Source organism: Hippocampus guttulatus, chromosome 20, assembly GCF_054856545.1.
Source record: "Hippocampus guttulatus isolate MCC_2025c chromosome 20, RoL_Hgut_1.0, whole genome shotgun sequence".
Lineage (NCBI taxonomy): Eukaryota > Metazoa > Chordata > Actinopteri > Syngnathiformes > Syngnathidae > Hippocampus > Hippocampus guttulatus.
In genome coordinates, this window is record NC_141280.1 from 1,531,796 (window position 1) to 1,557,603 (window position 25,808).

The following is a 25,808-nucleotide window of genomic DNA, read 5'->3' on the forward strand; positions in this document are numbered from 1 at the left end:
AGCCGATGAGACGTTAGCCACGGCGTCCCTCAGCCGATTAATGATCTCTGATGGCTCCATGTTGGTTGGAGTGTCCAGCGTGAGGACAATGTCCACTGAAGCAGAGTAGCGTCGCAGGAGACAGGAGAAAATGTTACTCCAAATGCAGTCATCCAAACCTCTTCCCCCAATACTTCAAAACAGTTCCAAACATCTCCGATGCTGAATTATCCCGTATCTTTGTACAGTACCTTCGGTCAGTGGTGGACATGGGCCGATGGCTGTGGAGCAAATGTTGGAAAAAATATATTACTCTGTAAAGGGAAAAACCAATGTCCTGATCGTCACATTCACAAGAGCTGCACTTACTTGAGATTGGCTGACAGAACGTCCCAAATGGAGGGATTCCGTTGATGCAGTCACAGGTGAATGGACTGGCATTGCTGCATGCACCATACGTGTCGCAGATGTCACATGACCAAGTGAAGTAATCTTCACATTGACACTCGGTTCCTCCGGCAGAGTTTAGGGGGCAGGCTGAAAAAGATATTTGTGCCACAGTATTTATTGGTGACCCATTTCAAAACAGAATTAGAACGGCTCCTTACATTTGTCGAGGAGCGCTACCACCTGACAGAAAGCCTCACCTGTGGACAAGGTCCAGCTTGACAGTGTTAAATCATCAGTTATCTCTAAAGCCGATGAGACGTTAGCCACGGCGTCCTTCAGCCGTTTAATGATCTCTGATGGCTCCATGTTGGTTGGAGTGTCCACCGTAAGGACCATGTCCGCTGAAGCAGAGTAGCGTCGCAGGAGACAGGAGAAAATGTTACTCCAAATGCAGTCATCCAAACCTCTTCCCCCAATACTTCAAAACAGTTCCAAACATCTCCGATGCTGAATTATCCCATATCTTTGAACAGTACCTTCGGTTGGTGGTGGACATGGGCCGATGGCTGTGGAGCAAATGTTGGAAAAAATATATTACTCTGTAAAGGGAAAAACCAATGTCCTGATCGTCACATTCACAAGAGCTGCACTTACTTGAGATTGGCTGACAGAACGTCCCAAATGGAGGGATTCCATTGATGCAGTCACAGGTGAATGGACTGGCATTGCTGCATGCACCATACATGTCGCAGATGTCACATGACCAAGTGAAGGAATCTTCACATTGACATTTGGTTCCTCCGGCAGAGTTGAGGGGGCAGGCTGAAAAAGATATTTGCACCACAGTATTTATTGGTGACCCATTTCAAAACAGAATTAGAACGGCTCCTTACATTTGTCGAGGAGCCCGATCACCTGACAGAAAGCCTCACCTGTGGACAAGGTCCAGCTTGACAGTGTTAAATCATCAGTTATCTCTAAAGCCGATGAGACGTTAGCCACGGCGTCCTTCAGCCGTTTAATGATCTCTGATGGCTCCATGTTGGTTGGAGTGTCCACCGTGAGGACAATGTCCACTGAAGCAGAGTAGCGTCGCAGGAGACAGGAGAAAATGTTACTCCAAATGCAGTCATCCAAACCTCTTCCCCCAATACTTCAAAACAGTTCCAAACATCTCAGATGCTGAATTATCCCATATCTTTGAACAGTACCTTCGGTTGGTGGTGGACATGGGCCGATGGCTGTGGAGTAAATGTTAGAAAAAGTATATGACTCTGTAAAGGGAAAAACCAACGTCCTGATCGTCACATTCACAAGAGCTGCACTTACTTGAGATTGGCTGACAGAACGTCCCAAATGGAGGGATTCCGTTGATGCAGTCACAGGTGAATGGACTGGCATTGCTGCATGCACCATACGTGTCACAGATGTCACATGACCAAGTGAAGGAATCTTCACATTGACACTCGGTTCCTCCGGCAGAGTTTAGGGGGCAGGCTGAAAAAGATATTTGTGCCACAGTATTTATTGGTGACCCATTTCAAAACAAATTTAGAACGACTCCTGACATTTGTCGAGGAGCCCGATCACCTGACAGAAAGCCTCACCTGTGGACAAGGTCCAGCTTGACAGTGTTAAATCATCAGTTATCTCTAAAGCCGATGAGACGTTAGCCACGGCGTCCTTCAGCCGTTTAATGATCTCTGATGGCTCCATGTTGGTTGGAGTGTCCACCGTAAGGACCATGTCCGCTGAAGCAGAGTAGCGTCGCAGGAGACAGGAGAAAATGTTACTCCAAATGCAGTCATCCAAACCTCTTCCCCCAATACTTCAAAACAGTTCCAAACATCTCCGATGCTGAATTATCCCATATCTTTGAACAGTACCTTCGGTTGGTGGTGGACATGGGCCGATGGCTGTGGAGTAAATGTTAGAAAAAGTATATGACTCTGTAAAGGGAAAAACCAACGTCCTGATCATCACATTCACAAGAGCTGCACTTACTTGAGATTGGCTGACAGAACGTCCCAAATGGAGGGATTCCATTGATGCAGTCACAGGTGAATGGACTGGCATTGCTGCATGCACCATACGTGTCGCAGATGTCACATGACCAAGTGAAGGAATCTTCACATTGACATTCGGTTCCTCCGGCAGAGTTGAGGGGGCAGGCTGAAAAAGATATTTGCACCACAGTATTTATTGGTGACCCATTTCAAAACAGAATTAGAACGGCTCCTTACATTTGTCGAGGAGCGCTATCACCTGACAGAAAGCCTCACCTGTGGACAAGGTCCAGCTTGACAGTGTTAAATCATCAGTTATCTCTAAAGCAGATGAGACGTTAGCCACGGCATCCCTCAGCCGATTAATGATCTCTGATGGCTCCATGTTGGTTGGAGTGTCCACCGTGAGGACAATGTCCACTGAAGCAGAGTAGCGTCGCAGGAGACAGGAGAAAATGTTACTCCAAATGCAGTCATCCAAACCTATTCCCCCAATACTTCAAAACAGTATCAAACATGTCCGATGCTGAATCATCCCGAATCTTTGTACAGTACCTTCGGTCAGTGGTGGACATGGGCCGATGGCTGTGGAGCAAATGTTGTAAAAAATATATTACTCTGTAAAGGGAAAAACCAATGTCCTGAGCGTCACGGTCATAAGAGCTGCACTTACTTGAGATCGGCTGACAGAACGTCCCAAATGGAGGGATTCCATTGATGCAGTCACAGGTGAATGGACTGGCATTGCTGCATGCACCATACGTGTCGCAGATGTCACATGACCAAGTGAAGGAATCTTCACACTGACATTCGGTTCCTCCGGCAGAGTTTAGGGGGCAGGCTGAAAAAGATATTTGCACCACAGTATTTATTGGTGACCCATTTCAAAACAGAATTAGAATGGCTCCTTACATTTGTCGAGGAGCCCGATCACCTGACAGAAAGCCTCACCTGTGGACAAGGTCCAGCTTGACAGTGTTAAATCATCAGTTATCTCTAAAGCCGATGAGACGTTAGCCACGGCATCCCTCAGCCGATTAATGATCTCTGATGGCTCCATGTTGGTTGGAGTGTCCACCGTGAGGACAATGTCCACTGAAGCAGAGTAGCGTCGCAGGAGACAGGAGAAAATGTTACTCCAAATGCAGTCATCCAAACCTATTCCCCCAATACTTCAAAACAGTATCAAACATGTCCAATGCTGAATCATCCCGAATCTTTGTACAGTACCTTCGGTCAGTGGTGGACATGGGCCGATGGCTGTGGAGCAAATGTTGTAAAAAATATATTACTCTGTAAAGGGAAAAACCAATGTCCTGAGCGTCACGGTCATAAGAGCTGCACTTACTTGAGATTGGCTGACAGAACGTCCCAAATGGAGGGATTCCATTGATGCAGTCACAGGTGAATGGACTGGCATTGCTGCATGCACCATACGTGTCGCAGATGTCACATGACCAAGTGAAGGAATCTTCACACTGACATTCGGTTCCTCCGGCAGAGTTTAGGGGGCAGGCTGAAAAAGATATTTGCACCACAGTATTTATTGGTGACCCATTTCAAAACAGAATTAGAATGGCTCCTTACATTTGTCGAGGAGCCCGATCACCTGACAGAAAGCCTCACCTGTGGACAAGGTCCAGCTTGACAGTGTTAAATCATCAGTTATCTCTAAAGCCGATGAGACGTTAGCCACGGCGTCCCTCAGCCGATTAATGATCTCGGATGGCTCCATGTTGGTTGGAGTGTCCACTGTGAGGACAATGTCCACTGAAGCAGAGTAGCGTCGCAGGAGACAGGAGAAAATGTTACTCCAAATGCAGTCATCCAAACCTCTTCCCCCAATACTTCAAAACAGTTCCAAACATCTCCGATGCTGAATTATCCCGAATCTTTGTACATTACCTTCGGTCCGTGGTGGACATGGGCCGATGGCTGTGAAGCAAATGTAAAAAATATATTACTCTGTAAAGGGAAAAACCAATGTCCTGATCGTCACATTCACAAGAGCTGCACTTACTTGAGATTGGCTGACAGAACGTCCCAAATGGAGGGATTCCGTTGATGCAGTCACAGGTGAATGGACTGGCATTGCTGCATGCACCATACGTGTCGCAGATGTCACATGACCAAGTGAAGGAATCTTCACATTGACATTCTGTTCCTCCGGAAGACTTTAGGGGGCAGGCTGAAAAAGATATTTGCACCACAGTATTTATTGGTGACCCATTTCAAAACAGAATTAGAACGGCTCCTTACATTTGTCGAGGAGCGCTATCACCTGATAGAAAGCCTCACCTGTGGACAAGGTCCAGCTTGACAGTGTTAAATCATCAGTTATCTCTAAAGCAGATGAGACGTTAGCCACGGCATCCCTCAGCCGATTAATGATCTCTGATGGCTCCATGTTGGTTGGAGTGTCCACCGTGAGGACAATGTCCACTGAAGCAGAGTAGCGTCACAGGAGACAGGAGAAAATGTTACTTCAAATGCAGTCATCCAAACCTATTCCCCCAATACTTCAAAACATTTCCAAACTTCTCCGATGCTGAATTATCCCGTATCTTTGTACAGTACCTTCGGTCAGTGGTGGACATGGGCCGATGGCTGTGGAGCAAATGTTGGAAAAAATATATTACTCTGTAAAGGGAAAAACCAATGTCCTGATCGTCACATTCACAAGAGCTGCACTTACTTGAGATTGGCTGACAGAACGTCCCAAATGGAGGGATTCCATTGATGCAGTCACAGGTGAATGGACTGGCATTGCTGCATGCACCATACGTGTCGCAGATGTCACATGACCAAGTGAAGGAATCTTCACATTGACATTCGGTTCCTCCGGCAGAGTTTAGGGGGCAGGCTGAAAAAGATATTTGTGCCACAGTATTTATTGGTGACCCATTTCAAAACAGAATTAGAACAGCTCCTTACATTTGTCGAGGAGCGCTATCACCTGACAGAAAGCCTCACCTGTGGACAAGGTCCAGCTTGACAGTGTTAAATCATCAGTTATCTCTAAAGCAGATGAGACGTTAGCCGCGGCATCCCTCAGTCGATTAATGATCTTTGATGGCTCCATGTTGGTTGGAGTGTCCACTGTGAGGACAATGTCCACTGAAGCAGAGTAGCGTCGCAGGAGACAGGAGAAAATGTTACTCCAAATGCAGTCATCCAAACCTCTTCCCCCAATACTTCAAAACAGTTCCAAACATCTCCGATGCTGAATTATCCCATATCTTTGAACAGTACCTTCGGTTGGTGGTGGACATGGGCCGATGGCTGTGGAGTAAATGTTAGAAAAAGTATATGACTCTGTAAAGGGAAAAACCAACGTCCTGATGGTCACATTCACAAGAGCTGCACTGACTTGAGATTGGCTGACAGAACTTCCCAAATGGAGGGATTCCATTGATGCAGTCACAGGTGAAGGGATTGGCATTGCTGCATGCACCATACGTGTCGCAGATGTCACATGACCAAGTGAAGGAATCTTCACATTGACATTCGGTTCCTCCGGCAGAGTTGAGGGGACAGGCTGAAAAAGATATTTGTGCCACAGTATTTATTGGTGACCCATTTCAAAACAAAATTAGAACGGTTCCTGACATTTGTCGAGGAGCCCGATCACCTGACAGAAAGCCTCACCTGTGGACAAGGTCCAGCTTGACAGTGTTAAATCATCAGTTATCTCTAAAGCAGATGAGACGTTAGCCACGGCATCCCTCAGCCGATTAATGATCTCTGATGGCTCCATGTTGGTTGGAGTGTCCACCGTGAGGACAATGTCCACTGAAGCAGAGTAGCGTCACAGGAGACAGGAGAAAATGTTACTTCAAATGCAGTCATCCAAACCTATTCCCCCAATACTTCAAAACATTTCCAAACTTCTCCGATGCTGAATTATCCCGTATCTTTGTACAGTACCTTCGGTCAGTGGTGGACATGGGCCGATGGCTGTGGAGCAAATGTTGGAAAAAATATATTACTCTGTAAAGGGAAAAACCAATGTCCTGATCGTCACATTCACAAGAGCTGCACTTACTTGAGATTGGCTGACAGAACGTCCCAAATGGAGGGATTCCATTGATGCAGTCACAGGTGAATGGACTGGCATTGCTGCATGCACCATACGTGTCGCAGATGTCACATGACCAAATGAAGGAATCTTCACATTGACACTCGGTTCCTCCGGCAGAGTTTCTTGGGCAGGCTGAAAAAGATATTTGCACCACAGTATTTATTGGTGACCCATTTCAAAACAGAATTAGAAGGGCTCCTTACATTTGTCGAGGAGCCCGATCACCTGACAGAAAGCCTCACCTGTGGACAAGGTCCAGCTTGACAGTGTTAAATCATCAGTTATCTCTAAAGTCGATGAGACGTTAGCCACGGCGTCCCTCAGCCGATTAATGATCTCTGATGGCTCCATGTTGGTTGGAGTGTCCACCGTGAGGACAATTTCCACTGAAGCAGAGTAGCGTCGCAGGAGACAGGAGAAAATGTTACTCCAAATGCAGTCATCCAAACCTCTTCCCCCAATACTTCAAAACAGTTCCAAACATCTCCGATTCTTAATTATCCCGTATCTTTGTACAGTACCTTCGGTCGGTGGTGGACATGGGCCGATGGCTGTGGAGCAAATGTTGGAAAAAATATATTACTCTGAAAAGGTAAAAACCAATGTCCTGATCGTCACATTCAAAAGAGCTGCACTTACTTGAGATTGGCTGACAGAACTTCTCAAATGGAGGGATTCCATTGATGCAGTCACAGGTGAATGGACTGGCATTGCTGCATGCACCATATGTATCGCAGATGTCACATGACCAAGTGAAAGAATCTTCACATTGACACTCAGGTCCTCCGGTAGAGTTTAGGGGGCATGCTGGAAAGAAATGAACATGTCACCGTCAACCAATTTATGTTGTCAAACATCAGCATCAATTAAATGGATGACTTTAAAACCAAACCTCACACCTGTGGTGAAATTTATGCTTCTTAGCAATAAATCATCTGTGACGTTTAACGGTAAGGTGACATTTTCCACTGCATCCCTCAGTAGATTCGTGAACTCTTTTGGCACAGAGTCATTTGGACCATCCACTAAGATGATCAGTGATATTGTGGAGCAATTTACTGTCGAACAATTTGTTGCGCTTGTTTCACTCGTGGCTGGAACAGACATACAATTATTATACTTCCAGTCACGATAAGACATCAGATTGTTTCAGTGCATGCTTAATTAACCACATTAGGTTCCTCCTAATGCCAATAAAACTTGTCTCACCACTTCTTTTCTCCCTGACGTGTTTCTGGGATTGATGTCTGTAATTTCCATCCTGGAAAACATGAAAACACGGTTGACTCACATAAAGCGTGAATTAGTCGTCATATAGAGGTTGAAAAAGATTGCCATTCATCCAGGTCATTTTCACAGCACTGCTCGATCGCATCTGAACTGTTTTTCAAAAAAAAAACATTTCTCAAAAAAATACTGTTATCTGACTTCCAATAATACAGGCACAGCAATTACCGTTCCAACACAACCATGGCTACTGCCTTGCTATTCACCGGATTTTTTGAGAAGTTAAAATAAATAAATAAATAAATAAATAATCCGGGGGTTCTCTCTGTCACTTGGAAAGCCTCATTCTATCAATGTAGCCTTTTATCATTGATGAATCATTTCTAATTGGCTGTATTGCTGTAAATTCTTACTTGTGTAAACAATTCCGGAGGTTGAGTGTCACCCTTAGTCTCCCAATAGATGTTTGCAGCCAGAATGAGGAGAATGATGAATCTGGCTGCCTTTGGTAGGATCATCTCAACTGTCGAGAAAAATTCAAATCAAGATCGTAGTTTGGCTGTATTCGTCAATCAACTTCCACATCTCTTCGCGTGTGAATTCAAGTTTGCTCCCATTTTTGCACCTGCAAACCTTTAGTAAATTTCGCCCACACAATCGATCAGTCAGTCAATCAAACTTTAATTTATTCACACTTTTCATACATAAAAATGCAACTCAAAGTGCTGTATAATGCTTTAAAACATTTAGAGCTTACATTAAAATAGAGATATGTGTGTGTGTGTGTGTGTGTGTGTGTGTGTGTGTGTGTGTATAATATATATACAGGGTATATCTAAAAAAACAATTATATATATATATATATATATATATATATATATATATAAAACAGCTATTCACATGCACACCCATGGACAATTCAGGATCTACACTCTAAGGTTATTATATCATGTCTCAATACTTGATACATACAAAAATTAAGTCAAGGCCGTCAGTGTATTTGTTTACATCTTGTACCATTTAGTGTATGTCTTTTTTTTCAAGCACTGTTCTTCATAATATAACTTTAAATAACTTACAGAAAATATGCTGTTTCTTTTCTACAGGTCTCAAGAATAATGTACGATTTACAACAAAAGAGGAAAAAAGTCTTAATTTACCTTGTGTCTTCTTTTCATTGATAAATCCCACCTAATTAACCAAAAACACGAGGAAAGGCTGTGTGTGTGTATGCGTGCATTTGTTTGTGTGTGTGCGTGTGTGTTTGTGTGTGTGAGGTGGCCATCAATCCACTTTGTTTCCTGGAATGAGAGTGCGAGTCACACACCAGTCTGACAGGTTCAGTGGCTTCACAGAGATAGAACAATTAGAATCATTAAGAGTTCGTGTCATAATCATTTGAATTCAACTCAGGGGCTTTGTAGTTTATTGATGGTAAACTCACACAGGCTACAAAGTCGCAAAGATAACTCCTAGTTCCAATGCCTCATTAAGAATTTCCGAATAGCCTCATTATGAATAATTATAGTTGTGATGCAGAGAGAGAGAGAATATACATCTTCAGAAATTGCAACATTTTATTTGTTACCCAACCGTTTTTTTTTCAGCTACTTAGACAACTATTTTCCTTGACTTGTGATTTTGAAACGAAAACGAGCCATTCGGCAATTTGTTGTGTGTACCTGTATGTCGTACGCTAATGAGACATTTTTGTGTGGCTCTGCGGTCATCACGCTCTTCTGAGTGAACCCATAGCTGCAGCTTTTTCTGACAGTTGCACGTCAGTCCGTACGGATGAGAATTCGCATTGCTATACTTTTCAGTCACTTGTTTTGTTTCGAGACTTTACTTTGCAGGTGACCGACCCTGATACTAAACGGTACATACGTCCCTGCTGGTTCACAGCGCTCCTCACAGATCACAGGTGTTTGTTACAAATTTACTGAAGTGTGAGGCAGTGTTTGGATCATTAAATTGTGTTCATATTGCGCTCTATTAGTTCTGTTGACCCCCCCCCCCCGAAATACAATGATGCCCCTAGTTGAAGATGTAAGATGCCTGGACGAGGAAGTGATTATCTGTTCAGGCGAGTGCACGTGCAAGTGTGTGTATGTACGTGTTTTCATCACAAAGCCAGCCAAGGGAACTACTGCACACCACACACACACACATACACGATTCACACTTTTAATTGGAAGTTGTTTTTTCACACCAAACAGGAGACATGAGTATATTGGCATTCACGACAATTTGAATTTGATGTTTAGTGAAAAATGACAATTGAGATCGCTTTGATTTAAAGCACAACAATAAATCATGCTGATAAACAGAACAAACCCAGGGAAATAGCAAAAACCTGCTTTATGGCATGCGCCAGTTTAATTTTAGCTCAAGTAATTAATTTGGGGTGTTTTTTTTGGTTTTTTTGCCTTTGCTGAATCACATCCAGGTGAAACTAAACATTGGGAGCAGCCATAGATCAGCCCTGACTTTGTTTTTAAATGCTTCCACGGAACTAATTGTTACTTGGGGTAGTACATCATTCCAAGATTTCCATTAAGGGGGGCACATTCACATATATTAAGGATGTTAATCAACGTAGCTATTTAAGAATTGTTCCTAGCCATGGAACTATCTGGATCCAAATTCATAACAACACCCCCCATGTTTTTATCAGCCTCTCTCCACCAAGCAAGTAGTCTACTGAGAAACAAACAAAAACATAGATGTCCCGCCATCTTTGAATTTCTTCCCAACTCGGGTTCGGTGGAGGTCAACTCACCACAAAACCTACATGCTATGCAGATGTGCCATACTTTTTTCCAACATCTATTATGCTGATTATAACTCCAATCGTTGTCAAAATGCACCTGCGAGTGAAGGGCATGTGCCTTTTGATTGCTTTTGTTTTTTTACTTTTGAAGCGCATTCCTATAGCTGCTTGCTGTCTGCCGCCAATTCCCCGCAATGGCCTCTGGTGTCTCTCCAAGTCAAACCTGTTACACCGCGTCTTCCTTGTGTCTGTTTGCTGTTGTCATTGCCACTACCCGCCCCTTTTAGTGACTTCTTAACCTGCCCTATGTTTTACCTGCGCGTCACCCATGTAATTAAGAGTGATTCTTCGAGTGTCCTGGTTGCAGCGCAATCTTTTTTTGCAGCTTTGCCGTCATCGTCATGTTGGCAGTGTGTTTGCAACCATGGCCTAGTCCATCGATCATTTTGGACTTGCCCCAGTTTTTACCTTAGGCCTCATTTTAGTTTAAACATAGTTCAGTATTTAAGGGTAGTTGACCAAGACATTTTTATTGAAATTATTTAACCAGAAATAGGGGCACAATCTTTTTTTGCAGCTTTGCCATCATCGTCATGTTGGCAGTGTGTTTGCAACCGTGGCCTAGTCTATCGTACATTTTGGACTTGCCCCAGTTTTTACCTTAGGCCTCATTTTAGTTTAAACATAGTTCAGTATTTAACGGTAGTTGACCAAGACATTTTTATTGAAACTATTTAACCAGAAATAGGGGACGAATGCTGGACATCCTTGTCATGATTCAGGTCAGCGGAAATACTAAGTGTATTCGTTCAAGTTCATGTCATTTAAGTATGCTAGATGCTGCTGCCCTCTATTGTTTTTTTAAAAGCTGTGCAACCCAACAGCCTACGTTTTCGCGACAACATGCAAATACGTGTACTGTAATTCAGTACGCACGAAAAGTTGTTTGAGACTGAGAATGTCTTGCAAAGTCTATTTTTATTTAGAGTGCGGAGGGAAAACGGAATTGGTTGCAGGGCCACACAAAATGCAACACTCTAAATACAGTGCACACAAAAATAACAGTGATGAGTTGAAAAGACAAAACTTGACAGAAGAGTTCTCGATCGAGTCCACTGCATTTCCACTATTTTCTGGGGGGAAGTTGACATCACATCCAACGTGTTCGTCACATAAAGAAAGTTGCAATTAGTGTCTGTTTTTACTCACAATTTAGAAATTGTTCACCCGAGTACTTAGTGAATTAATAATTATTATTGAAAAGCAAATGTGAATCAGCAAATCATTCTTCTTTGTTTACATTGTAAGACTAGGTTTGTAATCTATTACAAAATATAATTCATTAATAAACTGAGAGGGAACGTAATTGCATCGCTTTCATCGCTGTAGAATTGAGCCACAGCACACTCCCTCCGGCTCCTTTTCGGGATTTGTAGTTTGTATTCTCAAGCACTCCGTCGAATGTTGGAGAATTTTTCAAAGACAAAACTACAATTCCCCGAGAGCTCCTCGAAAGTGCTACTTGTCAATATGGCTGTTGTCAGACAGACAAAGCGGAGAGGCAAATAATTTCGCCTCTGATTAGAAATCCTTGGAAAAAAGAGGCGAACGGGGCACTGACATCAAACTGCGTTAATACTGGGCCTCAGTTTCAGTCCCGGTGGGCTTTTGGTCCTTTGTTCAAGTTAGATGGTGAAGTGGACATATTAAACCGAGGTAGGTCTTGTAGTTTGGCGCACAATACACTGGAAAGGTTGTTATATTAATATCAAACCATCGCAGCTGCGGCCGCCGGCGCGTCTAATGTCATCTAGCTAGTCATCTCGTCGGCAGGGCTAGCATCTAATGCTAACTAGCGCATACCGTATAGTTGTTTCCAAAACCGTCAATATGCAGTTTTTAGTTGTTTATGGTGACTGTGGGCCGATGCGGTTATCAAAATTGTGGTTGGAATTGTTTCGTTTAGTGTTGGGTGGTTTAACGCTGCCTTATTCAACGTTATATCAGAGTAGTATCCGACTGCCACGGCAACATTTTGCTAACATTAGCTGTTTAGGCAAAGGGCGTGAAAACTGGCATGCATCACCCCTTGCTCTGCTTTTGCCCTTAATTATTAAAACCCAAGACAAATTTGGGGTCCCAACTCTACGACATTACAACTAAAACCTGTGCTGGTTCTTAAGTGTGTGTTTGTGTCTTTACATAAATCAACAGATGGCGAACAAGCTGCAAAAGAAAGTCAGAAGTTGGAATGATTGTCATTCTCTTGAGAATTGTATTTTGAAGGAAAAAAAGCAATGCTTTTCCAAGTCACAAACAACGAGAGCCAATGGCAAGAAACTGGAGGTACACGATGGCTGCATGAATGTAGAACTGCAGGTGTCACCTAATTAAATCTACCTCTCAGAACACTGGCAGGCATTTAACAGTACAGCTCTCACAGGACATGACAGTGATTTATTAAGGAGTACAACTGAGATTAGCCCTCAGTGGCCCGGTTGGGCCTGGGTCTGCCGGTAGGTAACCGAAACAGCAGCGCATTGGCTGCGGGCCACCCTGTCAACCTTACTTTCATCGCCTCTGAACAATGAGATCCCTCTGATGAAGCTCTCTGCAGGCTATGTCTTGTTCTACTCATTTAGTTTGATTGTGATTGGTTCATTCTGACAGAACCAGCCTTTTGTGGCTGTGTACAGAATGATTCTGTACACAGCCACAAAAGGCTGTGCACACTTTCAACAACCACATTCGCAGCTATTTACTTACTTACTAATGTTTTTTTTTTTCGACTGTGCTGTAAAGGTAATAGATGACTGGTGGAAAAGGTCCTTTTTTGTTTGTTTTTAAAGACTGTAGCACAAAAACCTGTCTTTTGAACTGGGGTGTGTAGACTTTTTATAACCACTTGTTGCGCGGCCTAACTTTGTGTTTTGTGTGCAGGACAGTTATTGGTGTTGCCCTGCATGTCTTGAATGAAATTATTGAAATGAGTTGCAGTCTGTGAATAGTTAACTGTAAATGTTGAACAGGATGGCTAATGATCACTGCTTGTCTGTTTCGAAAGTAAGAAAGTGTCTGCAGAAAATCCAATCGGTTATCCGGTGTTGATGTGTAGGTTTAATGCTTTCATTTATATTTCGCTGATATCATAGCAGTGTGCCAGCTTTCGTCTTTAACTTTGGTTGATAATCATTGACAGGTTTACTGCATTTTGTGAAGTCGTAACGGTAATGTCGCAGATGTGTGTTCAATGTTCAGCTATAATATCATAAAACCAACCAACGGGTTAGAGGCCGAGGAAGTGTGCTGACCCAAAGTGACTCTACAATCCCGATGCTAATTGTCGTTCGCCGTTTGAGAGGGTCTTGTGCTGACAAGTTGGTAATCACAATTCCCTCATTCCATAAAAGTCAACTCTTTCCACCCTCTGTCTAGCACAACGTAAAGTGGCCACCCTTTCCTTTTGCGTTTCCTCTAAAATTTATGAGCGGATGAATAAATGTATCGAGCCAACCTAAACCTGACCACGTTCTCATCCCCGTCGTTCGAGGTGATGCTGGCACAAAATGTACTGCGGTCTTATTCTAGACGCATTGATTTTTGGCGTAGCAAATTGCTTATAAAAAGCATTGCGTGTGGGTGGTGCGCATATACAGGAGCCGTTAAAGAATGGCACTCAGAATGTTAAGATCGAATCAGCTGTCAAGGTGACTCTGGCACTCCGTGTGTGTTGCTTGCTGGGTCCCAAAAATAGCAGATTTTTTTTTTTTTTTAAATGCCTCGCCCCTCCCTTCCTTTTTCTTTTCACACATCTATCTCTCACTCTTCATTTTCTTATCTGCTGCTGCTTTATTTTCATCTCGGCAGTTTTTGTTCTCTCACTTTCCCAACAGTTTTCTCTCGACTTTCCTTTCCGTCTTGCCACGCCGCTTCCTCTCCCTGCCTTATCCTTCTCATTTTCTCTGCCCATCTGCAGCAGTGTTCCTTTTCAGCCTTTCCTTCTTAATCCTCTCATTTCCCTCTTGACAAGCCCTTCATCCGTCTATTTCGGTCTTCTTGCCTTTCTTTGCCTCAGATTCCCTTTGTATGTCCCTTGACTTCCCCGTTGTCCTCCGTCTCATCACCGTTCTGATTTGTCTCCAGTTCAGCATCAGGATGTCTGACTTCAGCGAGGAGCCTCGCTTCACTATCGAGCAGATAGATCTGCTGCAGCGACTGCGTCGCTCCGGCATGTCCAAGCGGGAGATCCTCCATGCGCTCGAAACTCTGGACCGGCTGGACCGGGAGCACGGCGACAAGTTCGGTCGCCGCACCTCATCCTCCTCCTCTTCCTCTTCCTCCTACATGGTAGGCGGGACAAACAGCTGCACCAACAACTCTGCCTCCAACAACACTGCCTCCGCAACCACCACCTCTGCCGTGACGTGCAACGGCGCCATCAACAATGGCGACGACGGCGTCGGCGACCACTCCGCAACCACTGCCTCCTCGACCACCTCCAAGATATCAACAGCCACGCAGACGCAGTTTGGCAGCAACGGGGGGCTCTCGCCCTCGCTTAGTAACAGCTACGACACCTCACCACCTCCGGCGCCGCCGCCGCCCTCCTCCGCCATCCTGCCCTCGCCCGTCTCACTGGTGGCGCTGTCCCAGAATGGGCGCGACAGTCTCGCTGCCACGCCCAACGGAAAGCTGTCTCCTCCTCGCTATCCTGTGAACAGCGCGGCGGCAGCTAGAACCTTTGGCTTCGAGGCTATCGAAGAGGACCTTGATGTTGACGATAAAGTGGAGGAGCTGATGAGGTCAGTCGTATTCAGACTTAAGACTTTCTCATTTGTGATTGATATTTGATGTGATTGTAATCAAAACAATGTGTTACATTTTCCTGAAAACCATTCTTCTCGCAGCGCTACAAATTCCGTGATTCTTCAAAAGGGCGTGGATAAAAACAAAATTATTTTGAATGTACCTGCAGTCAGAATAATTTGTTCCCAAGAAAAACACAGGATTTGTGTTGGGGAGCAGAAAAGATTTTCTGTTCCACCTCAGGCAATTCTATTGGATTGAATTTGCCAAATGTCAAATCACATTAGGGCTCAAAGTCACATGCTCAAAATAGCAGCCGCGGTAGTTACTTGGAGCCATTAGAATCCATCAGTATTCTCCCGTTAGCTACCTTTTCCTCGCCCTCAAAGCACTTTGCACATTAGTCCCACTACTCTAAACCTCTGATGTTGTCCTATTGCCCCATATGAGCAGTCTGGACATTTTCTCAGCGCATTAACCGACGTCCCCCGACGCCTTCTATGGAAAGCCTGAGGAAGTTGAGTAGCGTTCGAGCTCATTCCACGTGCAAGGGGCTTCCAGCGTTCTGTTCCACAGGGCTGCCGGGGGTGGTGAAGCTCTTCAACGATCCCACGTTGGCCTTGTGACCCCCACCCCCATGCACCCCCCACTTCTAAGTTCACAGTTTTTGTCTTCGCAGGGGATTTTATTTTTCATTTTTATTTATTTTTTTGAGTCAATCACATCACCTCCTCCCTCCTTCTTTCCACGCTTCCTTCATCTTGTGCAGATGCTTGTGATTCACTGGTGTCAATATAAGTAGCTTTTTTTTTTCTTGTTTACAAATCAAATTTTAGCTGTGCTGCAAGACCACAGTGTGAAGCATATTGAAACTGGATGTCTAGAGCCCAGACTTTTCTTTTTTTGAGAAGTATATGTGCAAAAATACAATTTAAAAAAAGTGCTTTGGGCTTCGGTGTGCCTTTCATGTTGATGGTGCCTAAAGTGTAAATGCCTCCATTATTTGTGGTGTCTTTCTATGCTGTCTGTAGTATTGTAAGGAGTGATAGAGCTTCAGTGTTGGTGTATGACTCATAATAAAAACACGCACTGATGCTGTTAATGCAGCCCAGAATAGGACCGAGCCTTTGTTTCATGTTTTTTTCCAAGAAGAATGTGAAGCCAGGTGAATGTGTACATTCTGGCATCTTTCAACTGTTTGTTTTTTTTCCATTGAGTGCCAGGTTTCCTTAGACTCTTAAGCGGCGCAGCTTTACAGTAGTGAGGAAATGAACAGGCCAATTAAATGCGAGTTAGGCCATCCCGCATGATGGAGAAAGCTCAGGAAATGACTGGTAACAGAAGACAACATGTGGAACGGCCTGGCCGGCCCTCGCTTAGGGATACACCTTAAAGTCTCCACGAAAGGACGGGAAGAAAAGTGTGCCAATGTAGTTTACTTTACTTAAAGATATGATATGTCTTGAGTGACCTGCGGTTTGCATGTATATAAACAAACTGGAAGAACTTGAGCCAGAATAGCCCGTGGTAGGCCAAAAACTGGTGCATGGAGCACATCATGCCATGGTCTGCTTGTGCTACTCCGCCTCCCCTGCATACCTCAACTGAACACTATATATGCATAAACAATTGGATCTTCTTTTTTTTTTTTTTTTAATGCATTGCTGCTGTTGGTTAAAGAAAATCTAACTGGCCGAATGGTGCTGAATGTTTTCTAAATGATGTATTTGTGCAGTTATTAATGCTGTTTATGTTTCTGCAGGAGGGATAGCAGCATGGTGAAAGAGGAGATTAAAGCGTTCCTTGGGAACCGTCGGATCTCTCAAGCGGTGGTGGCGCAAGTCACCGGTAAGTAGCAATCACGCATACAAAGCCGATTTTGAACAGACGATGCCATTGTTACTCCTTGATGTTCTCTCCAGACACACATACGTGAAAGTGCAGCAGTCCGGAATATATTGTATATGGTGCAACAAAATGGCTGATAAACAGAGGGGAATCTCCCTCCCAAAATGGCTATTGACAATTCCTCCGCTGCAGCTCTGCAATACTGGATTTAGAAATACACGATGCCATCCCAGTTAAAATCCTACAACAACAAAAAAATGTTAATTTTGCTCAATGTTCAACATTGTGTCAAATGCTCATCTGATTGCATGACTGTATTCGTATGGAGAAGCATGCCTGGATGTTGCACTCAACTTTCGCGGTGCTCTTTTCCGCTATTCGACGGACCGTCGCTCGGCTGCTGTCACATTTTGACACGTTCTCGGAAAGAGTCAGCAGGCTGGAGTTGTATCATTTGGTCACATTTGGCACGGAACGTAAAGGGTCTTTTTATTTTTATTGGATTTTTTTTTTAAACTGCCTTTTGTAATGATTTGTGTGTATTGCCACCACATCCTTGTGCATTCCACTCTCCCAACTTGGCTGTTGAAGAAAAATTCTAAATCAGTGCATTTAGGTGTGTGTGGCCAGAATAACGCACCATTGCCTCTTAGGAGTAAAAGGGTGTGACAAAACCAACCAACACTCGCTCCTTGAAGCACTTTGAAGTGCAGATGGGTTCTTTTAAATCACGCAACGGCACACTAGTGATGCAAGGAGCTCATTTACATGGATCGCTGCATTCTTCTCTCATCTGCCTTTTTGTCGCTAAAGTTATTTCAGAGGATTTTCTCCGCTAACTGTGCCAGGGTTTGATGTTACACATTGACTAATTTGATGTCTGGCTGCCTTCCAGGCATCAGCCAGAGCAGAATCTCCCATTGGCTGCTGCAGCATGGCTCCGACCTGAGTGAGCAGAAGAAGAGGGCCTTCTACCGCTGGTACACGCTGGAGAAAACCACTCCAGGTACAGCTCAACGTTTGACTCTGCTTCAGCAAATCCTGGCAATCTGGTGAATTTCCAGCTTTCATGTGAAGTGGAAGACTTATCAGGGGAGGGGGAAAAAAAAGCAATGCGCTGCCTGCAGTTTCCTCTTTCACGGTTGATGAGATACTCCAAAGTATTCAAGAACTTGAGATGAGCATTCTGAAGCGATTGGTGGAATGCTGCGCTCGGACAGCAGATGCATCCACATTTGTGACATTCTTGTGAAGGGATGACGAAACGCAAGGAGGCCCACATGCATGTGACAATGGCCACACCCAACCGCTCGGCTCACGTTGTCGTCACAAGTCAACTGCCCGCATTCTAATCTGAAAATATTGTCGCATGGGAAGGGACAATGCAGTAAATGCTAAAAGTGTGTTCCGCGCACCCGTTTTTAGGACACCCTTGAATGTGGACGCTTAAAGGAGCCGCATGCTGACTTTGCATCTCCGGTGTAAATGTGCTGTCTCGACGTATAGACGGGCGGCAGACATCCCACGCCTTGTCCTCTGCGGCATGCTCCTTTGGTGGAGGTCTGCCAACGCCATCAGCGCTGCAAACTGCTCTTTCCTTGTGATATTTATGCTCACAGTGAGCCCGGTTCAGCGCCGCGCACATTTCCATCACCGCCGCAGAGGAAAACGAGGCCCTTTCATGCTGATTGCGACAACGATTGCGGGGGGGGGGGGGTTAACCAGTTGGGCTGGGTTATGACATCGCAAATGCGTCGCACCTTTTAGCTGGATGCCAATAGTATGGTTGTGTTAAGGAATTATTCCGCTAGAAGTAGTAGTAGAACATTGTTGAGGAATTTCACCTTGCTATGAGAACTATTGACACTAGTCTCTGTCCTGAACATCTGCTGAAGTACTTAAAACAAAGAATGTAGTGTGAAGTTTAGGTCCTATTTTCACTTGGTTAATTAACAGCCCCCGAGGGTTTTCCTGCCACCTCGTATACATCCCTGAAGGCTGTCAAGTGCCCTCAAAGAGGAACCCTAATCTCAAGATCTGTGACCAACAGCAGTGGTCTATACTTTGTCATCATATCAAGGTCGAACTTTGCTTGACCTTCTTTGTCTCTACTTTTTGCTTAGTTAGGTTTAATGGTTATGGTGTTATTCCTCTCTGCTAGTTGTGTTTGTTCAGACACTTGAGAGAAACAATGTAGAATGCTGTTAAAGGTATTTCCTGCTCGCTGTGTTTACAATCACCTTTAGTGCCCTCGAACCCCACCGCTCCCAACTTCCTCCAGCCTTCCTTCCTTTAGATGACATGTTATTTTCTTTGTTTCAGGGATTAGCATGAGAGGCGTACCTCCCCGCCTCTCATTATCATATTGTCTCTATATAATCTCATGAATGTGTTTCTTTGGGGCTTCCTGATGAAATCTGAGACTCACAGGAGCCCGAATCGATTCGTGTTGCGTTGTGATAAACTGAAGAAAAGACGACGTGGTGTTGGGTCTTCTTCCACCTTATAGAGAGATAAAAGAACCTGTGTCCAAGGAGGGCTAAGAGCAATTTGACCGCTCACATTCCTCAACAGTTGCGACAAGAGTTTTGCTTTGCGTTCATGCTTCCTGTGTTCTCAACTTGAGAAATCTTGGTATGCTCAGCTTAGTGTATTGGACCGTTTGCGCTCTGTTGCACGTGTTTGTGTTCTCGGTCTTTTTCCATAAAATATCATCTCAATAAGTCTTGATTAGTACAGCAGTAGGGGAATTACAGATTCCGGCAGCAAAGCGAAGTGAGTTGCGGCTACGCTTGACGTTTAATCCATTGTGGACTATAATATGTGATTTAAAATGCTTTTTTCTTTTTTTTTTTGTGGTTATGGACATATAAAATGCTGGCTTTGTCGCACATGACTAAAATGGTGCTGGAAGTTTGATTGTCATGCAAATATGATTTCAGTTAAGCTAATCATTCATGTTAAAAAATATTCATTTTCAGTTTCGTGTTCCTGGTGGTGAGGACGAGACCCAATTTTTGCAGACAAAGTCCAAATGTTCCTTACAAAATATTCCCCCGATAGAGGATGATAGGGGTCGGCGTCCCCGCCCGTCTATGTGCCAACTAAACATTGATCAACAATACTACACACAGTACCCAGTTTATGCAGATGGAAATGAGACCAGCATCAAAAGAGCGCTCCTCGGCGCTCTCTTTCTCCCCACCCAGGTGCCACGCTGAACATGCGGCCGGCTCCGTTGCCTTTGGAGGAGATGGAGTGGAGGCAAACTCCTCCTCCGCTGGCCACCGCCCCGGGTACTTTCCGACTTCGGCGGGGAAGCCGCTTCACGTGGAGGAAGGAGTGTCTGGCCGTGATGGAGAGGTGAGAAGACGAGAGTTGCAACTTTTAAGAGCAGAGGCTGTATGGCGCCGTCCCACCGATCTCCCCAAACAACGGCGGCTTGGTCGTAGAAAGTGCAAACGGTCTACCTGGCTGCCTTGGTCCTTGCGTAACATAATTCATTTCGCCTGGTTCCTGTGTGATTGACAGTTACTTCAACGACAACCAGTACCCCGATGAGGCCAAAAGGGAGGAAATCGCCAACGCCTGCAACGCTGTTATTCAGAAACCAGGTAAACCAAAGCCTCGGTAAATGTCACCTGTGCATCACATTGACGGTACGGTTTGATTTGGTTGCACAATGAAACAAAAATTCTAAAAACAAACAAAAAAAACCCCAAAAACAATCAGCGAGCGAGTAGAACCCAGCCAGCTAAGAGAGCTAATGATGCTATCTCCTTTAAAATGATGATGAACGCAAAGGCAAGGTAGACGAGATACGCGGGTGGAATGACACCGCTGTCATCTTTTTCCAGGGAAGAAGCTATCTGATTTGGAGAGGGTCACTTCCCTCAAAGTCTACAACTGGTTTGCCAACCGCCGCAAGGAGATCAAGAGACGAGCTAACATTGGTAATGTATCTTTGGGAGGGAACAAAGTTCGTTTCAAGCGCTCAGTATGTTGTTGTTCGTAGCTCCTCTGACCTTTGTTGTGCCGAAGAGTGGCTTGCAACGCACATTGGCACCGGTTCTGCCAAAATGGGCTGGGCAGGTTGTTTCATGACTCTCTCAACTTTGGGCTTTATCAACACAAATGTCTATTTTATCCATGTGGCTTTTTTTGCGACGGGAATAGGAAGGCAGCTGTGGTGTTGTTGTTGTTGTTTGTTTTTTTTAAACGCACACTTTATTAATGGTTTTCAGTCTTCATTGAAGGTGCGCCTCATAATCCAGTGCGGAAAAGACGGTCAATGTCACACTGTGTCCTTTTCCTCCAAGAAGCCACAATCCTGGAGAGTCACGGGATAGACGTGCAGAGTCCAGGAGGACACTCCAACAGTGACGACATTGATGGGAACGATTTCACAGACCAGGTAACCGCCGCTTCTCTTCACCACCAACAAGTGCGGGAACTCAATACGCCTCACAATTGAGGACATATTCTTGATGTTAGTCATTCTTGGTCGAATCGCTCGTTTGTTCACTTTTATGCCTGGCAACCGGATGATAAAGTAGCATTCATTCCTGATTCTTTACTGCTGTGACGCCACAAATTTGGGACGGAAATTATAGCTCAGTCTTTCCTCTCCCTGTAGGCATGTGATTTGCCATATTTTGACAAGAGACCTCTCAGCCGACCATTTGGCCTTTACCGCTTGGAGCCCAGTTCCCCGATACAGGTAAGTCTTCACTTTTAGTCATCTTAGTCGTGACCAGGTTCCCTGAGTTCGGGCAATATTATTTGTGAGGTCCCCAAGCCGCATACAGCAGCCGCGATACATAATGTGTCACCTTGCTCATCTTTCGCAGTGGGATCGACTCTTGTGTCTGGCGGTATTAAAATAAACATTCTGTTTTATTACTATCGGCCAAACCGTCGCGCTGTAAAAAAAAAAGGAAAAGCATTTTACATCAAGCCACAACCTGATTAGATGTGTTTGTCACTTCCTGGACAAACACAAATAGACAAATAGAGCTGCTGTTGTGTTATATGCACTACTCAGAAAACGTTTTGGCTTTCCGGTGAAATCCATGGAAAACGGATGGCCGGACAAATCAAGTAAAAGTCAGCGTGGATGACTACAAGCCAGCATTTCTGGTTAAACCTTAGTCCCGGGTAGTCACTCAAAGCCGTTGCGCATCAGGTTCCGAGAGCAACAACCCCCCTCCTCCCCCCCAAATTGCACTTGACCCCTCAGCAAACGCTCTCGAAATTGCATGTTCGGGAAGCTCCTCGGATCCCCCTCAATGTTCCCTCCTTATCTCAGGATGACAGCGCCGCTCACAGCGAGCACCAGGATCCCATCTCCCTGGCTGTGGAGATGGCCGCCGTGAATCACACCATCCTGGCCCTGTCGAGAAGCGGAGGGGGCCCCGGCGACATCAAGACGGAGGTCCTGGAAGACGACTGAAGGGCCAAAGGGGAGGAAGCGGCAAGAGGCCAAAGGGAAAGGAGGAATTTCAAGCGCGGCAACTTTGGGAGGACCATTGTGTGTTTGAACCCCAAGAAGTATCTCCAAATTCAGTTCTGTGTTGCAAGTTCCCTGTGTCCGGTTCTCGCAATGCACCTTTGTAGGAACTGAATTGATGAAATAGTTCCCGCGGTCCAAGCGCACCGTGTTGGTCGTCCCAGAGGTCATAACGCCGGGCCCGGCCTTCCTAATTCCTTCTGAGACCTTATTCACTCCCTTCCCAGAGCGAGCCATCATGACTGATCGTCTCAACTTTCTGATGTATTAACTAATTGTACAACTCAAGACAAAGGATACAGCCTACCATCCCTGAAAACGATCTATGGCAAAAAAAGATGAAGTAGAAGTGAAACCTCCGTTCCCCTCCTCTCCCCCTGACCCCCCATTCCCGCTTACCTCTGCAGCCTGGTCGTCTGAGCCAATCCTCACTCAGTCTCACTCAACCTCAGAGACAAACTCCACAAATGTGTACTGTACATAAGATATATGGTTCTTCTAGTTGTCAGTCACCCGAACGTAATGGCGCGCTACCTACCTACTCTGGCGACTCACCCTTGTTATTGTGCAATTAACGGCAGGAGAAGCCTCTGGACGATGTCTTTTGGGGGAGGTGGGGCAACCAACGGAAAGCGCCAAATCTGATGGGCGGTTCCGTCACGCGCCCTCCCGACGCTCGGACTCTTCTTAGCCTCTCGACGGAATCATTCGGGTTTTCTGCTGTCGAATGCAAACCTGGAGATGAATAACCTCACGTCGACTCTCGCCGCAGCATGCCAAGTATGTGATGATGATGATGATTGTTTCAGTGTAGAAAAGAGCGAGTCTACATTCAACAGCAGAAAGTCTTCACGCTGATAGCGACGCTTAGCTCGTCGATGACTTAAGTGCTTGAGTGGATGAAGAATCAATTTATGGGTTCATGTGATAATCAAACAAAGTTAAGCTATCCACGAGTGTTTTTGTTTTGAACGCCATCCATGCCAAAGGAAAAAATGCCGCATTGAGGCCGGCTCAAAGTCGGCCCTCGGCCTCGCGGACCGCTCTCGCCGCGGTCTTCGCCACTTCTTGGAAAAGATTTGGCAAAAGTGATGTAGTTTTTCTCTCGGGCCAGTTTGACCCGACGAGGGCAAGCCGTAACGCTCTCATACAGAGGCAGGAAGTATAATCGTGGCCGATCCGCCTCTATAATTGCCAAAAGAATGTGACCGCAGCAGATTTGTATCGTGATCACGTGAGCCCAAACTAAGCGGTTTGCGAAGCATTTCACCATTTGAAAATCTTGACCGATTTCAAAACTGGAGGAGAACCCCACATAAAAGGAGAAAAAAAAATCCAAGAGTTTTCCCGACACTTTGGAAAAAAGCCATTTTCACCTCCTCCCCCTCAAATCAATAAAAAAAAGTGAAATGTATTTGCTTTTAATGCTCTTCGAGCCACTGTCGAAGGTGATTTATTATTTTATTGTATTTGATAAAAACATTACCACAAGAAAAGATAAGATAAGATAAGATATCATTTATTTGTCCCACACTGGGGAAATTACACAATTGGGAAAACCCTCCAAGAAAAAAAATTGTATGTATGCGACTAGCCTCCGAGAAACAAATAATTGACGAATGGCTTTGCGTTGTACTCATGAATCACCTTTTCCCAAAGTGTAACCCGAATCTTTTGAAGAGGCCCTAATGTGATGATTTTGGAAAAGAATATGTCATGTATATCAAAGCTCTCCTGCAACGTAACATTTTCATGCATTTCAAAAAGGATTTAAAAAAAAAAGGATTTTAGGGTTGAAAAAAGTATTTATACTCATTTTTAAGGCTAATAATGTACAAAGTGTTTTGAAAAGAAACATGCCTATTGTTAAATTAATCAAGCTTTTTTTTTTTTTTAATGCTCACCAGATTTTTCTATTATTTTTTTTTTTAAACATGCATTTTGTCATTCATTTTTCGACTGAACGGCAGTCTTCCTGTTTGTGTCGGAGGTATTTTGTGAAAGACAAATGACGATGCACCTTACAAAGCGGAACACGACTTGGACCTGATGCCATTTTGTCCCTTCCCCTGTAGCCAGACTCCTTGGAAATGGGAGCGCTTCGGTGTTTCCTATTTTGGCGCAGAAAAAGAAAATCAATTAGATGTAGTGGGGTCCAGAAATAGTTGGACTTTTTTTTCCCCCTCCCCATTTTGCCTTGATAGACCACAATGGATTTGAAAAAAATAAATAAATAAAAGATGCGATTGAAGTCTAGACTTAAAGACCCTGTAAAGTGAATCTGATGTTCTGAAAACGAGTACTAGCGGAGAACTATATCGTACTGAATTTTAGTTAGTACAAAATTTTGGAAAACTTGCGGTTTGTGTGTGAGGATCTTGGCGCACATCACGAATAGTGTCGAAAAGCTCACTTTGTCTTTGCCGCGCACACAAGAGTGCGCTTGGAGATTCTCACTTGAAGCTGCTTTCAAAAGAATTGTCTGTATTGTTTCAGAGATGAAACCGCAGTCCAAATTTCTATCGGGTAGTGTTGAAGCTCGGCGGAGGCCGTTACGCCTTTGGGTGCTCCTGTAGTGAATGGGATGTTTTGAATCTCCAGTGAGGTTGAAATGGGAGGCCGCAAGCCTGACACCGGTCCAAAGCTCCCTCCCCAGCGGCAACACGTGCTCCAGTTGCAGTCCAGGGATGCCCTCTCGTGGTACGTCAGGGTTTGCATGTTATGAGTCCCTCCTCCGTGCCCCCCGCACGTAAAACACCTCATCCGAATATAGCTCAGAAAAAGAGGACTGAATACTGTTGTGTCAATTTCAAAAGCTATGTTATGTTCAATTGTATTGCCCATTTTGAAATTTAGTGCCTTTTTTGGACAGTAGACTGTTCTGTAATTAAGATGTAGTATATATATGCATTTTTATACAGTTTCTTTGTTCATTTTTTTTTAACTTGTGTTTATTTTAGTATATGTATATATATATATATAAATAATGTACAAGAGAATAAAGCTATATCACTGAAAAGTACTTTGATATTTGCGTTTACTACTTACCATGTGTTGCCTTGTCACGTGTTTTGTCAAGGTCATCTTAATGTTATACATAAAGCATATTTGACAATAAAGATGACCTTGACCGAAACGACAAGATCCCGGTTACAAGAGGCCTAAATCACTTTCCTGCACAGGGTGACC

General features: G+C 44.5%; 1 protein-coding gene across 5 annotated transcripts; it reads left to right on the top strand.

Annotated features, from left to right (window-relative positions):
* Positions 1–11,994: 11,994 nt before the first annotated feature.
* On the top strand, positions 11,995–25,641 carry LOC147187439 (homeobox-containing protein 1-like). 5 transcript variants are annotated; one of them, XM_086100321.1, is made up of 10 exons: positions 11,995–12,172; positions 14,600–15,258; positions 17,025–17,110; positions 18,006–18,116; positions 20,320–20,473; positions 20,642–20,724; positions 20,968–21,063; positions 21,430–21,524; positions 21,747–21,830; positions 23,201–25,641. In XM_086100321.1, exons 2-10 carry the CDS (start codon positions 14,612–14,614, stop codon positions 23,366–23,368), a joined length of 1,524 nt encoding a protein of 507 aa, XP_085956447.1. In that variant the 5' UTR covers positions 11,995–12,172; positions 14,600–14,611; the 3' UTR covers positions 23,369–25,641. The 5 variants fall into 5 exon arrangements, with proteins under 5 accessions (XP_085956447.1, XP_085956449.1, XP_085956448.1 ...); XM_086100323.1 differs by having other exon boundaries at positions 21,433–21,524; XM_086100322.1 differs by having other exon boundaries at positions 14,605–15,258.
* The last annotated feature ends 167 nt before the right edge of the window (positions 25,642–25,808 follow it).